The 17,214-nt window shown below is 35.2% G+C and overlaps 1 protein-coding gene and 1 long non-coding RNA gene across 5 annotated transcripts in view; one reads left to right on the plus strand and one right to left on the minus strand.

Annotated features, from left to right (window-relative positions):
- The first annotated feature begins 1,208 nt into the window (after positions 1–1,208).
- Positions 1,209–17,214, plus strand: part of LOC116291472 (small G protein signaling modulator 3 homolog) — a 29,891-nt gene continuing 13,885 nt past the window's right edge. The window contains exons 1-11 of one of the 3 annotated variants that reach the window (XM_089024185.1): positions 1,209–1,377; positions 9,281–9,465; positions 10,207–10,270; positions 11,128–11,264; positions 12,420–12,497; positions 13,121–13,237; positions 13,354–13,488; positions 13,836–14,031; positions 14,605–14,666; positions 15,569–15,652; positions 16,436–16,531. In XM_089024185.1, the coding sequence (XP_088880311.1) occupies positions 1,275–1,377; positions 9,281–9,465; positions 10,207–10,270; positions 11,128–11,264; positions 12,420–12,497; positions 13,121–13,237; positions 13,354–13,488; positions 13,836–14,031; positions 14,605–14,666; positions 15,569–15,652; positions 16,436–16,531 (1,257 nt within the window). In that variant the 5' untranslated portion in view covers positions 1,209–1,274. Of the gene's footprint in view, positions 1,378–7,662; positions 7,863–9,280; positions 9,466–10,206; positions 10,271–11,127; positions 11,265–12,419; positions 12,498–13,120; positions 13,238–13,353; positions 13,489–13,835; positions 14,032–14,604; positions 14,667–15,568; positions 15,653–16,435; positions 16,532–17,214 lie in introns of those variants that run through there. The other 2 variants (XM_089024189.1, XM_089024194.1) reach the window with 2 other exon arrangements.
- Positions 2,005–5,783, minus strand: LOC116291467 (uncharacterized). Of its 2 annotated transcripts, none has more exons than XR_004196583.2 (3): positions 5,689–5,783; positions 3,981–4,064; positions 2,005–2,205 (listed from the first exon to the last, which is right to left on the minus strand). It is a non-coding gene; the product is annotated as an uncharacterized LOC116291467 (long non-coding RNA). The 2 variants fall into 2 exon arrangements; XR_004196584.1 differs by lacking the exon at positions 5,689–5,783 and adding an exon at positions 4,455–4,570.

The following is a 17,214-nucleotide window of genomic DNA, read 5'->3' on the forward strand; positions in this document are numbered from 1 at the left end:
ATTCAATGCTCTAGTCGCTAGAGTATAAACACTCGCTTCATCATTCGTTTCCTCCATCAAGGTGAAATAAATATCCTGTACATTCATTCCAGCAGTGTGTAGAAGTAGTGCTTTCTTCTGTTCCGGGTCAGCGACTCCCTTGCCCGTAGCAAACAGCTCAAATGCACGTAGCCATCTTTGCCATCGGGCATCAAGACCAGCCGAGTCCGTGCAATCAAATGGCTCCAAGCCACCTAATTCAGATAAAAATCTGGCCATGTTGTCTTAAAACGATCAATCTATATCTAAGATTATCTTTGTGGTGATCCTCGTCGCCAAATGTGGTGTATTTTCTAAATAATAATCAACTACACTAAACCATGTGCTTTGATGCTCGTCTCTTTATTACACACATGCGCACTCGCACGCTTGCAAACCTAACAGGGGTGGGGTGGGTAAATCCACCAACACTACAGCTATGCCATGTTTTTGCTTACCCCTCCTCCCTTCTTTTTAAGCATGATTTTTGCTAATTTTTGCTTAAACCTATGCATAAAAAATTCCGGCCCACCCCCTATTTGCACCAGCCCCCCACCCCCCCTGATAAATAAAGACCAGTCCCTAAGTCAATAATTCTGCTGTTTTACTGATATGCTTACTCAAGATATGAATAAATATATGTCTATTTTTGGATTTTTCATGACTTTAATTAGTGGACAAATTAAATACTATTCCCATCTTAATGGTTTTATTATCCATTTGTTATGTCTAAATCCCAGTCTAGGGGCAGATCTAGGGAAGGTAATATAGGTGACTGGTCAACCCCCTTTTGCTCAAATTTCTCAGTATATCGTTAGTACCAGTCACCCCCCTTTTTTGCTTGAATTCCTGGTAAAACCTTTGTAATAGTCACCCCCTTCTGAACTTCCTGGATCCACCCCTGCAGTCCCAGTGCATTTATACAGTATTAATCCCATTTTCTCAATCCAAAAAGTTCTAGTCAATGAAATTCGCACTTAGCATTTAATTTCTCAAGTAAATTTAATTCCAACTTCCAATCCACTTTGTGATTTTCATTCCATTCCATTCCAAACTATTCTCTAAATCCCTTTTTTGCAAAAACACTCATATTTTACCAACATTCCAGTAATTGTTTGGTTTTTTGGCGGGATAAAAGATCATAAGGCACCCCATTTTGATTGGTTAATGGTTAGTGACGTCACAGGTCATTGACTCGGCGGCCATTTTGTTTTCTTGTTAGGTTGTTCTTGTCTAGAAAAAGAACTTTAAAATTTATGTTTTCAAGTAATATTTGTAGTAAAATGGACATAGCCAAATACGTATTTACCAACAAGGATAAACGAGGGAGCGATGGATATAGTGGCAGTGGAATAAAAGGTAAATTAAGAGTCATTTCTCGGTTGTTTTTCTCGAGAACAGCGTCTTCAAACCTTTGGAGAAGTTATGAATTGAATCATATGTTCATCTATAAATAAATTATAAGCCATATAAAGAGAGTTTATCGGATCTTTTACTTTCTAAAAAAGGCTGCTTTATTGAATATTCTACTTATTCTCGTTTGATTTTTCTTTGAAACCTTTCCTTTGTTACTTTTTCCCCCCGGCTAAGATTTAAATGACAGTTCCCCTTGAAGAAATGTCGATCGACAAATCTCTTGACTTTTTCACCGTAGTAGAAATAAATGCTCTCGAAAATCGTCTTTGTTTCTACTAAAATTTAATAGTCAAGTTTTTTCTAAAGCTTTTCCATTAGACTATTGTCTATGAGAAGTATTTTTTTATTCGTATCCATGACAAATCTTTGCCATGTTATCCATTGATGAGCTTTATAATGTAGTATAGAAGAGCTTGTGTTTATTTATATAATATGATTTGATATAATTATTATTGTTATTATTTTTCGTAGTATCACTTCTTCTCTAAAAATAATAAGTATTTTGTCACTTTATTTTGATAGTTTTGAAATCTATTGACGCTCGCAGGAAATAATATTCATACTAGAATTTGAACATTAAGACGCTATTTCTGGAACATTTTGAGATCATTGAAACAATTCGAGGTGATAACAATTTGTAATATTCCTTTTTACCAACGAAAAAATTCCAAAAGCTTAGTTCATGTAAGGTTTTGTCAAAAATCTTGAAAATCGTACATATTTTCCATATTCTGTGTCTTGCTTGAGTGGATTTTCAACCAACGGTTTCATCTGCCATTTCAATGATTATGTAAATGAAAGGATATTTAAAATCAAAGATAAGTTGGACGTGGCAGGATACTCTTGGCTCACTTAATGTCTTCACACATTTTTATTTTAATGTAATATTTCATGCAATAACTTCGTGTATAAATTTTTTCCCCTTATGTCCTTTATTTGATGTACGAATTTTCAAAAACAATTTTTTTAGACAAAATTGGCTGAATTAAACGAATGCTCTATTTTACAGTTGCGTTCAATGACCATGAATAATAGTTCCAAGCCAAGGTTGGAGTTGCTGTGCATGATAAAAAGCATAGTTTTGCTATGCGCAGAAACTCCAGCCTCAGCTTGGAACTATTATTTGTGGTCACTGAACGGAACTGTAAAAAGGGGTATTCACAATTCTTGTGGTTTTGTATTATATAATAATGTATTTTTACATACTCTTAACATGGCTTAAAATATTTTTGGCCATTAAATTGACTGTCATGTTTACCCAACAATTAGTTTTTGCTCAGTCATACCTCATTTCTGGCTTATTGCTACGAGACAAAATAACTGGCAAAGATTTGATGGGGCAAGTTTCAATTCAATTAATATTCAAAAATGTTAAGAGATTTAAAATGAAAAAACTCAATTTGATAGGGTAACTAGATACACAGAGTTATTTTCATCCAGACCCTTTCTAGATTGAATTAAAATTAGAGAATGATTTTTGCGGAGGGAGGAAATCCAGTAAACCCTGAGCAAAACACTCAAAGCACGAGAGAGAACCAACAAGCAACTCTACTCACATATGACACGAACCCGGGTTGCATTGGTGAGAGGCGAGCACTTTCACAGCTATGCCAACCATTCATCCCATTCTTGACTTTCACATCCCCATTATGCCTTTGGTTTTTTGGGGGTAAGCAATCAAAAAGCTGTCCCAAATTGAAAGGTTTCTTAATTAAATTTATACTATACCTGCTTTTATCTGTACAATACTGATTATCAGTTTATTCCAAGTTATTTTTGTGTGTACAGATAATGAAGAGTTTTGGTCTTACAGAAAATGTATTGACTTACAAAAAAATTTTTAAAATTAACATTACGTCTTCAAGCTTCTATCTTTTTCGGTTTTTACTTCTTCATTTTATCTTTGGATACCAAACAAGGTTTTTTCAACATTGTCTGATCAGCCTTCAGCAAAATAAGTGGGTTTTTACCCAGTGGTTACCCCCCAAAGACACAAAGGATTATGGGGATGTGAAAGTCGAGAATAGAAAGAGGCTAGGGTATCCTATTTGATTTTTTAAAATGTTTTTAAATTTAAATAGAAAAATATTAATAGTCAGAATTTGGAGTCATATTTTTGTTTTTAAAGCCTGCAGTTAACAGAAGACCTTAAATATTAAATATATATATCTATATGCACCTACTTGCAAGAAGGTTGTCAAAAAAGAATAGAACATTAGTATTTTATTGAGAAAGGAATACATTAAAAGACAAAAGAAAGAGCTCAGCTTCAGTGATCTTCTTTTGTTTTTTAATATAATTCCTATCCCACTAAACACTAATGTTCTACTTTCGTATGACAATGTTCTTGCAAGTAGTGGTATTATAATGTATATTTTATTTAAGTCTAATGCTATTATTTCAAACATTCTAATGTAGTTATTGTATAACCTAGCAACTGAATCTATTGATCTCATCATAGTCTAAGAACTTAATGTTATTCCTTTGAATAATAAATTTATTTGAATAATACATTTTTGTTTTAATAATTTAATTTATACTTATACCTGATTATCACTTTATTATCCTGATACACTGTACACTTGTAACTTTTGGTGTGACTTGCACAGCAATTTTCCATGTGATTCTAGCTAGAATGAAAAATGATTCTGAGCCAGTTTTTAAAATTTATGTTGCTGATAATAAATTGTCACTTTATTGAACATGCATATTATTAAATTGAGTATGTTGTGCGTAGGTGTCATATTTATCAAAAATTAAAACAAAAATTATGACTGTAATTTCATTCAATCCCTGATGTTGGCCAAGTGGCCCAAATGCTTGGATATATAGAGGATTTGCAGATGCAAAAATTTCCGGATACATGTGGACGGGGCCTAGGTTTATTATTTCCTCCCGCAGTTAATGTTAACTGACTAAAAATATGTATACAGTATGCTAAGCACTATATGTACAAAGGAACAAAGCAAAAAGAAAATATATTAGGAATACAAAATGGCTCAAGTTTATTGTTATCTAACCTTTCTGGGAGCTGTACAAGAAGTCATTAAGAAACACGAGGCATAGCTGAATGTTTAGTTGACCTCTTGATAGCGTTTTATATTGCTACATTTTATATTGCTTTCTTAAAATAAACAAAACATTTGAGCTAAGCATCTTAACTGTCATATGATATAAACATGTTTTTCTATTGGTTTGACCAATCAGTGCATGCACATAATCTCAAATATTTTGTAAATGTATAACTCATATTTAAAATATATTGTGCGTGAAAAACTGAAATGGTAATTAGGCACTAAAACCTTCACTGGCGGCTGTATTCATTTACAATCTAAGCATTCTTATTGGATAAAATATGGTGTCACAGTTTGATTGGTTTATTCAATGTTGCCAATTCCATTTTCTAACTATGTGTCTGCCATAACGTTTCATGTAGAGGAATAATTCATTAATATTTCTAGCTGGTTGCTGGAAGATACATATCAAATGGCTATCAGTTCTCCTAACAACACATGTATGAAATGCTGTCTGTTCAATAGTCTCTCACTTTGGTTTTATTTATCTAATGATGATAAAAAACAAGACTTGGTCCACTTAAACAAGATATATAGAAGAGGTAATATCCATCTAGTAGTTTCTAGTGGTCCCCCTTGGTAGAATATTATTTAAGCAGATGCCTTGATTTTATTTTTTATTTATTTTGATTATTTTTGTGTCTTTTTTTCTTATTATTGTAATGTGCATTAGATCATTTTATACATTTTGCCCTATATGAGTAATTAAAATATTATTATAAATTATTATACAGCTTGAAGTCTTTCAGTTATAATTATGATTTATTATATAGATATCGATGAAATACCAGGTTTTCTCTAGTGTCGAAAACTTGATACCTTTCACCAGTGGAAGATACCATATCTTTCACACGTAAAGATATCGCTGTTGAAATGGCTTACTATTTTAATAAAGAATTTTTGAGCTTTTGTTTTATTTAAGTTTCATCGATATCTATATAATAAACAGAACATTACATGGCCACTTGGAGATTCAAATTTTATCTTTTGGTGTTCAATTTAGATATCTCACTCGTTCGCTGTGCTCACTCGTGAGATATCAATTGAACACTCGAAGATCATGTAATATATCCTCCATTTATCTCCTAGTTGATAGTAAGGGCCTTAAGATGCAGGATGGCTGTATGAGGATGATAATGACAGGCAAACAATAATATTGTTATTATAATATTCAACTTACTCTTGTTGCAGTGTATCAAACAATGCATTGTTGCCATGGTATATTGAAAGTCCTAAAGCTTCTTTTGTTGATGTTGTCGATATTTGTCAAAGCGCTCCAATAGACATCATTTAATGTATAGAACTGGGGAGGTTATTGAGTAAAATACTGGATATGAAATCTTAAATAAAAGATATTACATGGCCTTGTGGAGAAACAGATTTGATCTTGGAGCTGTGTTGAGGTGATATGTTATGAGTGGGTAGGAAAATTTAGGGGCCAATTAGGTTGCTAGCTAGCACTATTCAAGCCTTAATTATCCACTATTGATATCCTTAAAGGTAAACATTTCACCCCAAGGTCAAATGGAAAACCAGAAAGCTAAATAGAGCCCTCTTTGTGCCTTTTAGGGATTTGTTTTTCTCTGGAATAGTACACAATATATACCAAATTGAAATACGGTGACAAATTTTTGAATAAATATTGTTCTTGACTGGCTAGCCTTGTGGAAATGCGAAAGTGTTTTGATTTACATGTAAAAGAGGTTAGTTATTCAATATTGGTTGCCATATTTTAATGCGGTGTACATAATATCTTTTTTGCAATTAGTATTTGTGGCTTTATGGCTGTTTAATTCTGGAAGTGAACTGCTTTCCCAGAACCCACCCTGCCACCCCTTGGTGATTCCAAACCCTCCATGAGGGAGGTATGGATCTTTCCTGGTACTATGCAATATACCCTCCTCAGACCCTCCCCCACCCCTTGGAAATCTCTATACCACTCCATGGGGGAGGTATGGATGTATTCTGGAACTATGCAATATACCCTTTCTCAGACCATCCCCCACCCCTTGGAAATCTCAATCCCCCTTCATAGGGGAGGTATGTATGTATTCTGGTAACACAATATACCCTCCTCAGACCCTCCCCCTCAGACCCTCCCCCTCAGACCCTCCCCCACCCCTTGGAAATCTCAATCCCCTCTGTGGGGGGAGGTATGGATATTTTCTGGTACTACACAATATACCCTCCTCAGACCCTCCCCACCCCTTGGATATTCCAATCCCTCTCCATGGGGAAGGTATGGATATTTTCTGGTACTATAATACAATATACCCTCCTCAGACCCTCCCCACACCTTGGAAATCTCAATCCCCCTCTTGGGGGAGGTATAGAAGATTGTAATATGATCATATATCTTCATTGTACCCTCTCCTGCCTTTAGAAATTCCAAATCTTTTCATATTCTATATTAGACTGAGGTTGTGAAGATATTTCTGCATTTACACAATAATTGATGCTTAATTTTGCTTAATATAATTTTAAATTATTGAATATGATTATGCTTTACTATTCTATTCTTTTTGAAATAATAAAATAATAATAGCTGTAGTAATAAGTGTTTATCATTATAATATCAAAAATCAACTCCTAAATACCAATTCAATCACGGAATGAGGGCCACAGGTTTGTTAGCCACTGGCTATTAAGTGCTACCCTCATGAAAAAAGGACATTTTTTTAAATAAGGTGCAACAAACAGAAATCTTTGAAAAGAAAAATAATGATTAATGAATAAGAAAAGGAAAAGGAAAAAAAATTTTGAATGATAAATGTATTTCAATAAATTGAGTGTAAGAGGCACATGTTCATAAAACTTTCAATTTTAACAAATTTGCAAAATATTTAAAATTGGTAGTCAAATTATTATAATTTTTACTCTGTTTTGTTTTAAGTAATTTTATAACGTATGATTTATTCCACTCAAAGATTATCAAATAATTATTTCTAATTATTTTAATACTATTCTAATATTATTATTACTAAATGTATATTGGGTTATCTATAGTTTAAGATTTATTCTTAGCATTTAAGTAGATTGTATGTGTCTAAGTCACATGTAAACACAAATCAGTCATGCAGAAAATATATTCAAATTTCAGTGCATTCTTTTTGAGTTTAGTTCGTTGCCCTGTGATTCAAAAGCTTGTGTCTACAAAACTATTGTAATCTTTTTTTAGGAAATTAAATTCTAGCCTACCAAAAAATCAAACCCAGAAATGAGTTTGGATTGGAACTTGATCATGGTTTTTAAGCACTGGCTTCTTAAGATGTAAAACTACAGCACATTTTTGGTTTTCTCAGCTGTTTTGATATGCCATGTTTTGTTTAAAGAGAAAAAGCAAGAGCCTCAGAGGTAAGGCCACATCATTTCTTGTGATCATTTGTAAATACCCTATCCAAACATCTAGTTCTAACTTGAAAAACACATCATTAAGACTCATATATTAGGGATTTTCGATGCAATTATGAAAAAAGTGTTTTGCCTTTAATGTCAACTACAGTGATTCTTTTCTCAGCCTTTGTCAAATGTTTTGTTAAAGTAAACAGTACATCCTGTGGTGAATTATTGATAAGGAGTAATTTAAAGAAGCAACAGTGGTCGGTCTAATGTATATATACTAGATTATGTACCTGATTCATACATTGCATGGCTGGTCAGTACATGTACCGTCTATGTCCCAGCCAACTTGGTGAAGTTCTTTGGCGCTATAGTCTTAAATTTCATATCTACACACAAAACTGCCAAGCAAAGTGCCGGCGATGTATCAGCTATGTTATAAGTATGTTAATGTTTTTCTTTTAATAAAGAAAATATTAATACTATATAATATGATTGCATATTTATAGTAATTACTACTATTGATTATAATTTGTTTATTATATAATTACCAATGAAATATCTATTTTTCTCTATTTCGAAAAATTGATATCTTCACACGTGAAAATAAGAATTTTATCTTCTCATGTTGAAAATCTCTCACTTGTTCACTACGCTCAGTCATAAGAGATCTTTTCAACACTCAAAGATAAAATTCGTATCTCCGCGCACGCCCATACAACATCCTCTATATCTCAATTTTAGTGATATATTTCTATTATTATCATATATTTACCATTATATTTAATTTTCTCAATATATTTATTATTGTTTTATACACAGCTTCAGTGTAAATAAGTTTCTTCAACTTTCTAAATTTTGTGTTAAAAGAAATTTATTATTAGCAGTGGTGGTAGCAGCAGCAGCAGCAGCAGTAGCAGTAGCAGTAGCAGTAGCAGTAGTAGTAATTGTAATAGTAGCAGTAGTAGCAGTAGCAGCAGCAGTAGCAATAGCGCAGTAGTAGCAGCAGCAGCAGTAGTAGTAGCAGCAGCAGTAGCAGCAGCAGCAGTAGCAGCAGCAGCAGTAGCAGCAGCAGCAGCAGCAGCAGCAGCAGTAGCAGTTGTAGTTGTAGTAGTAGTAGTACACAAGGTGATAGCAGTCTTATTTATATTATAATAAACCAAGAGATATCATTATGTTGGAAACCATGGAGGTTAAAATAAATTTTAGCATCATTTTATATGATTTGATAAATATATTTTTGTATCAATATTAAACTCATCGGTGATGATGGGGTTGGTGTAGGTGCACCACGAAGGACGTGCCAGTCCCTGCCAGTAAAGGAGGTAACCATTGTAACAATCTGTAAGATGGCCACGCCCTGACTTCCCCTGACTTAGAATTAAAATCCAATAACACTAAAAGGTTATTTTTTGTTGTATTTTTGCATGTAGCACCCACATTAAGTGAAGACGAGGATGACGGCAATGAAGATGCTTTAGCATGGGATGACTCGGCTATTCCTGTTGGTGGTGGTAGTACTCCAGTTACTGGGTCATTTGTACCTGCCATTGGTGGTCCTTTTTCTGCACTAACACCAAGTATGTGGCCACAAGACATACTATCTAGGATACAACAGGTGATGTTAAATACATAAATGAAACTTGTTGTACATTGTATAGTGTTAATATACACCTATTTCAGAAATCATTGTCGCACCAAAAGCCTCAAGCAACAAGCCAAGACTGCAGAGAACACCGATACTTTTAGCTGTATTTAGTTTATTCATGGTGCATTTTCATTTATTGACTTCACAATTTACTCCAAGCAAGGCTGTTTGAGATGATAATTAGTGGAGAGCTATGGCCACTTGCATGAACCATGAATAAATAAATTATAATTAAAAGTACCGACGTTCTCTGGAGCCTAGGCTTGTTACTTGAGGCTCTTGGTGCGACAACGATTTTCGAAATAGGCGTACATGTAATGTTTTAGGAACAGGTATAGCTTGGTTGGTTAGTGTGTGGCCTTCAGAGCTAGAGATCCATAGCCTGTAGTAGATATTGAATTATTATATGATCGATATCATAGTTATGATGATGATGAATGCAAAAGCATAATAACATTTCTCTACGATGATGATGATGTTGATGATTGAAAATGTTGCTGATGGTGGTGATCATGATGATGGTGATGGTGTTAAGATGATGACGGTGGTGGTGATGTCGTTAAGATGATGGTGGTGGTGGTGATGATGATTGAGGCTATGATGTTGATGATCATGATGGTGTGATGATGATGATGGTGATGATGATGATAGTGATGGGTATGATAGTGATGATTGTAATCTTATTGCATCACCTAATGATTTCATTAACAGACAGAGGATTCAGGTAACAGACCAGAGGGACAATATGACGAGTTTGGGTTCATCATGGATGGAGGTAAATATATAGTGACCAAGATGTTTATTAAAATTAATCATTTAGTAAACAAGTAATATATTACTTTACCTGTAGCCCTGTTACTATAAAAGATATTAAAATTCAAAGATAAGTTTCTATAAGCTGATTAAAACTTAGCAATAATTTTAATTTGATTAAAGGTCATGCAGAAACTTGATTCTACACATGCTTCAAAGATATTTGCAATAATTGTTGTAAACTAAACACTTGACATTATTTTTTGCAAATTGTTTTTCCTGAAAACTGAGCTTCAAAGAAATCATTCTAAATTTATTAAAGTTGAAGGGTGATAACCCCCTAATTTATTTCATTTTCCCCTGATGTTGTGCAATATATGTCTTAGCATCTAATAATAATAATAATAATAATAATAATAATAATAATACAATATGATTGGTGTTATTGTGGTGTTATTGTGGGGTTGTTTACAGTGCGACGCGCCTAATCGTGGCCACATAGCTTATTTTTTAACCATGCCGTTGGATCCTTTCCCGCCAAATGTTTGCACCAATTGAAAAGACTTTTTAACAAAAGTGTCCAGTGTTAGTCAGCAAAGAGGCCAAAATAGGTATCACCGAGGCTAATTCATAGCCATTTATTTAAGTTTTCATTGCAAAGAGCACTAAATAATCTTAAATTTTGCGGTCACGCTAAGTGAGTTCTCGTGCAAATTCACAAATTCTCGCTTTCTGATAGGCTAACTAGTGAAAAAAATAGGCTGGCCACGGTTAGGTGCGTCGCACTGTAAACAACCCCACAATACACTGCAATAACAACTCGACCCAGTTTTCTCTCTCTCTCTCTCTTATAATAATAATAATACTTGACCTTTTTAGCAGATTTAGAGCATGAGTACAAAGACCCTGATCCAGGGAACTTTGTAACCAATGAAGATGAAGGGTTGCGTCTAAAGTGGACAGCTTACCTGGAATTCACTCAGAACCAAGATGTAGGCGACCTGACTTGGGATAAGGTACATTCACCTCATACTTATTATCTCTTATGCTAGGGAATCAAGCATCAAGTTACTGGGTGTCAGGTTCAATGCCTAGACTCTGCATCACTTGAGTAGATTTTGTTGGGTCCATCACTTCATTTCAGGGTTTTTCTTCAGGTATTCTAGCTTTCCTCCCTCAACAAAACCTAACATGCTAAGTTCTGATTTAATCCATAAGTTAACCATAGCCAAAGGCAGCTTTATTAGGGTACGATATGTGAGAGAGCGATGCCCTGACTTAGATCAGCCCAGAGGTTGATTCAGGGTTCTATCTGTTAGTTAGCCATGCCCTGACTTAGATCAGCCCAGAGGTTGTTTCAGGGATCTATCTGAGAGTTAGCCATGCCCTGACTTAGATCAGCCCAGAGGTTGTTTCAGGGTTCTATCTGTGAGTTAGCCGTGTCCTGACTTAGATCAGCCCAGAGGTTGTTTCAGGGTTCTATCTGTGAGTTAGCCATGTCCTGACTTAGATCAGCCCAAAGGTTGTTTCAGGGTTCTATCTGTTAGTTAGCCGTGTCCTGACTTAGATCAGCCCAGAGGTTGTTTCAGGGTTCTATCTGTGAGTTAGCCGTGCTCTGATTTAGATCAGCCCAGAGGTTGTTTCAGGGTTCTATCTGTGAGTTAGCCATGCCCTGACTTAGATCAGCCCAGAGGTTGTTTCAGGGTTCAATAAAATTTAAAGTGCTACTACGACGAAAATTGCTCAAACTTGGATTCAGCTGAAACTTCCTAAGAATACTCTTTAAAGGTCCAATAATCACTGTATGAAGTGTTTTCTCGATATTCAGGACGAAAGTATGATATTTTTACAATTATTTTTTGGAGTCTGTGACGTCATACACTCAACATCGAACATCGCTCCATACATTTCTTTGTAGTTTATGATCAAAATATCAGTAGTAAAGGGAGAAAGAAATACCCAAACACCCCAAAATATAAATTATAGTCACAAGTAATGTGACCTTTAAAGAGTATTTTTGGGAAGTTTCAGCTGAATCCAAGTTTGAGCGATTTTCGTCGTAGTAGCACTTTAAAGGACATTATGAGATTTAATCAAGTGATTGTAATTCCAATAATTATAACCCAATAAGGAAAAACTTTGCCAGTGGAATATCGTGTTTTCTCTTGAAGGTATCTCTAACTTTTCCTCGATCTGAGAAGCTTAGAGAGCTAGTGTTCTCTGGTATACCACACAGCATGCGAGCACCAGTAAGTACAGAATCTAGATTATGGCCTGAGTTGGTTTACATTAATATTTTAATCTATGAATTCAAAAGTGTACAATCTACATTTAATGAGTGGCTGATATGGATGGGCATTTGAAATTATCTTCAGGAGGGGAGCCGATGTAAAGGCTATACAGGTCAGATGCAAACATTGTATATTGCATATCAAATGTATAGGGGTATACTGTCATATTCTGATGCAATTATTGAAATTGAAGTGAGTTTGATAAAATCCTTGTTAAAGTTGCAAATGATGCAAATGAGGATGATTCTGTATCCAATAGACTTCCTTGGCTCGGGCGTAATGTTGTCCCATTTCAGACCACGTGCCATTCCCTAGAGTATCCTTTCATTGTTTGACAGTTGCGCTCGGTTGCACACGAGAAGACACATGAATATGGATACAAATCTAACAAAGAATTTGATTCTCAAGGGAATGACACATGGTCTGAAATGGGAAAACATTACGCCCAAGCCGAGGAGGTCAATTGACAAACCTCTCCTGGGTGATTGATTTTTATTGTGTTTTTATTTATTTATAATTTGATATGTTAAACTTTGCTGTCAGAACCTTAGGTCATAATATTTTATTCTTTTTTTTTTTAGATGTGGATGAGAATATCAGGAGCATTGCAGAAGAAAATCAATGCAGAATTTACATACAAACAAGTTGCCAGAGCCAGCTCTGATGAAAACTCACTCACTGCTAAACAGATTGAAAAGGTACAGTAATACTGCTTTGTTGGTGTAGTTTAAGGAGGGTAACCATGGAAACCCTCGGCACCTGTCATATTCATGACACATTGTGATGCCTAATCAACTTGTATTGCTAATCTTAGGACCTTCAGCGTACATTGCCCAACAATGCTTGCTTCTACAAGCAAACAAGTATTGGACTCTTGAGGTTAAGGAGAATCCTGAGAGGACTAGCCTGGCTTTATCCAGATATTGGTTACTGTCAAGGGATGGGGATGGTAAGTCTGTTGGTTATTGTCTGGGGGGGAGGAGTTGGTATGTCTATTGGTTACTATCAAGGGATGGGGATGGTAAGTCTGTTGGTTACTGTCAAGGGATGGGGATGGTAAGTCTGTTGGTTACTGTCTAGGGTGGGGATGATAAGTCTATTGGTTACTGTCTGGGGTGGGGATAGTCCTTTTGTTAATGTCAGGGGGTGGGGATAGTAAGTCTTTTGGTTACTGTCTGTGGGGGTATAGTAGGTCTATTAATTACTGTCAGGGATGGGGATGGTACAATTATTTGTCACTGTCAGGGGGTTGTGCCAGTGAATCAACTAACACAGTGATTACTGCTCTGTTTTCAGATCGTGGCTTCATTATTGTTATTTGTTGAAGAAGAAGATGCTTTCTGGCTGATGTGTACTGTGATAGAAGACCTGAACCCGCCATCATACTTCTCTAGTACCCTAATTGGTGTACAGGCTGACCAGAGAGTATTGAGACAGTTGATTGTTAGCTACTTGCCTCACACCGATGAACAGCTCAAGGAGCATGATATTGGTAAGGAAGCAATAGACCATGACAGGACAGAATCTTACACGTCATGATGCTTATTTAAGGTGGACTATATACAGCTACATGTAGTAAGGATTAAATGTCTCGTTAACAGAACAGAATCTTACACATGATACTCATGTAAGGTAGACTATATACAGCTACATGTAGTAAGGATTAAATGTCTTGTTAACAGAACAGAATCTTACACATGATACTCATGTAATATAAGGTGGACTATATACAGCTACATGTAGTAAGGATTAAATGTCTCGTTAACAGAACAGAATCTTACACATGATACTCATGTAAGGTAGACTATATACAGCTACATGTAGTAAGGATTAAATGTCTTGTTAACAGAACAGAATCTTACACATGATACTCATGTAATATAAGGTGGACTATATACAGCTACATGTAGTAAGGATTAAATGTCTTGTTAACAGAACAGAATCTTACACATGATACTCATGTAAGGTGGACTATATACACCTACATGTAGTAAGGATTAAATGTCTTGTTAACAGAACCTACTATACATGTACTTAGGATTTAAATATCTTGTTAACATTTCAGAACTGTCGTTAATAACCCTGCACTGGTTCCTTACGGCATTTGCAAGTGTGGTACACATGAAGGTAAGACCACCAAGTAATAATTATTCTATTTTCTTGGATTTTTAGGGTTATTTTCATTGTTATTAACATTACAGGGCTCAAAATAATGTCCAGTAAACAGATAATGTTAGGCCAAAAGTGGCACTTGTCTGGCCTTTGATAAGTTGACTATACCTGACTTTGATTTAGTTAAAACTATTTACAGGTATCTTAGCACCTAATTTCTTTTTTTTGTTTTGTTTGTTGAACATTTGCAAATTTAGTAAGAGATGCAAAACAAATATGAATATGAATGTGGCCAAACAGACAGGGCAGAAAAACGGGTTCTACTTTCGAGGTTTATGCGTTAATAAGCTTCATATTTCATAAACAGGCTCTTTTGGGGCTGATTAACAAATTACCCAAATTTGGGGAAATTTAAGGAATGCGGATTTGAGATATAACGACCTGAACGTTGGGAGAGATGATATTTTGGTCAGCACAAAAACTAACATTTTCGCTAATACCTTGAAGTAGAATTGCTGGAGGTTAGCAGAATTTTGTGAAACGTTTAAAGCACAAGAGACACGAATGAAACACTAAACATTTTTTAGCATGAATGATCAGCACAAAAACTAACATTTTCGCTAATACCTCGAAGTAGAATTGCTGGAGGTTAGCAGAATTTTGTGAAACATTTAAAGCACAAGAGATATGAATGAAACACTAAACGTTTTTTAGCATGAATGAGAGATAAAGAAAAAAATTGCGAAAGTAGCAGCCTTGTCGTTTTTATGCTCTGTGACCAGCCACGTATTGTTCAACCCAGTATAACCATTCATCCCATCCATATAATATCTTGTATTGTGTATATTTGTTGTGGTGGTGGTTGTTCCTGGTCATGGTAGTGGTGTGGTGTTATTAAAGGCTAGTATTTTATGTAGATATTACTGCGTATATGGGATGTCTACTTCTATGAAGGTTCTGTCACTCTCTTCAGGATCACACTGGGCATGCTCAAACTCAAGGTACATTTTTTTTTAAATTTATCTTATTAAGATATAGGAAAGTTGGAAACTCAAATCCTTGTGCACTACCACAACATTCTTTCATTATTTACAACACTCAACTCACATGTTGATTTTTATGGAGGGAGGAAAACCAGAGAACCTGGAGAAAAACCCTCGTGGCAAAGGAGAGAACAACACAGCAAATAAACTCAACTCACATGTTGATTTTTATGGAGGGAGTTAAACCAGAGAACCTGGAGAAAAACCCTCGTGGCAAGGGAGAGAACAACACAGCAAACAAACTCAACTCACATGTTGATTTTTACGGAGGGAGGAAAATCAGAGAACCTGGAGAAAAACCCTCGTGGCAAGGGAGAGAACAACACAGCAAACAAACTCCACTCACATGTTGATTTTTGTGGAGGGAGTTAAACCAGAGAACCTAGAGAAAAACCCTTGTGGCAAGGGAGAGAACAACACAGCAAACAAACTTCACTAACATTTTATTCAGTTCAATTGATAATCGAACCCACAACCCCAAGCATGAACTACACAACAATGAGTGACACCAGCAACAGCCCTTAGGTTCTAATTCACTTTCATGTTCAAACAAATTAAATTTAGTATCCTTTAAATTCTGAGTAGAACAGACCAACACAATTATGGTACATTTTCCAACGATACTCCAATGTAGCCCACTGGTTTATTTCCACACACAAAATTTTAAAAAAATAATTGATAATAATAATGATATTTTTAAGAGAATATTGTTTGATGTGTGTATCATATTTATTTTCACAGGAGCAGGTTATTCTAACTCTGGATAATTCTGCTCAAATCTTTAACGCATTGTCTGATATTCCTGGTGACATAACTGATCCTGAACTTTTGATAAAGGTATTATTACCACTGAATGTATATTATAAAGGACCTTTAAAAGCACTACCAAGCATGGAGGGTGGCAATGAAGGTTGATAACACATTTCAAAAACTCTATTTTTAATATGCACACTGTTGTCCTGGGCATTACTGTTCTCTCTAGGGTGCTAAAAAGCACTAACTGATGTTTTAACAGTGAAAACAAAAGATGCAAAATGCTGTCATTTTGATGTCATGCAAGACAATCATTATCAAGGCAAAGATATTATTCTGAAAAAGGCTCATATAAGATACTGTAGTAAAGTCCCAAGAGAGATGTTTTAGCAAGGATGGTGATGCTAGAGACAACAGTGTACACATGGAAAAAAACCTCCTCATCGTTAATGCAGTGGAATCCTTTATGCTTGTCAGTGTTAAGATCTATGACTGGCTGTCTTTTTCTAATGGATTGGTTGACCAAATTGAAATTCTCAGTTAATGTTAATTGCCCTATTTCACTATGACGTCACATCAAAACAATCTATTGTTTAAACATAAAGGATCATGGTCGTCGGTGGGGGTAAAATCAACACAAATTCACCAAAAATTGTTCTAAAACCCGTATCAATCCATGAAGAGAAGTAGAATAGCCAGCAAACACTCAGAATATTTTTTAGAACACATTAACACATATTATATCTGAAAACCAGGCCATTTTAGAT

Source organism: Actinia tenebrosa, unplaced genomic scaffold (assembly GCF_029948245.1).
Source record: "Actinia tenebrosa isolate PJP-AT-01 unplaced genomic scaffold, QUT_ActTen_1.0 PGA_scaffold0__85_contigs__length_37466705, whole genome shotgun sequence".
NCBI lineage: Eukaryota > Metazoa > Cnidaria > Anthozoa > Actiniaria > Actiniidae > Actinia > Actinia tenebrosa.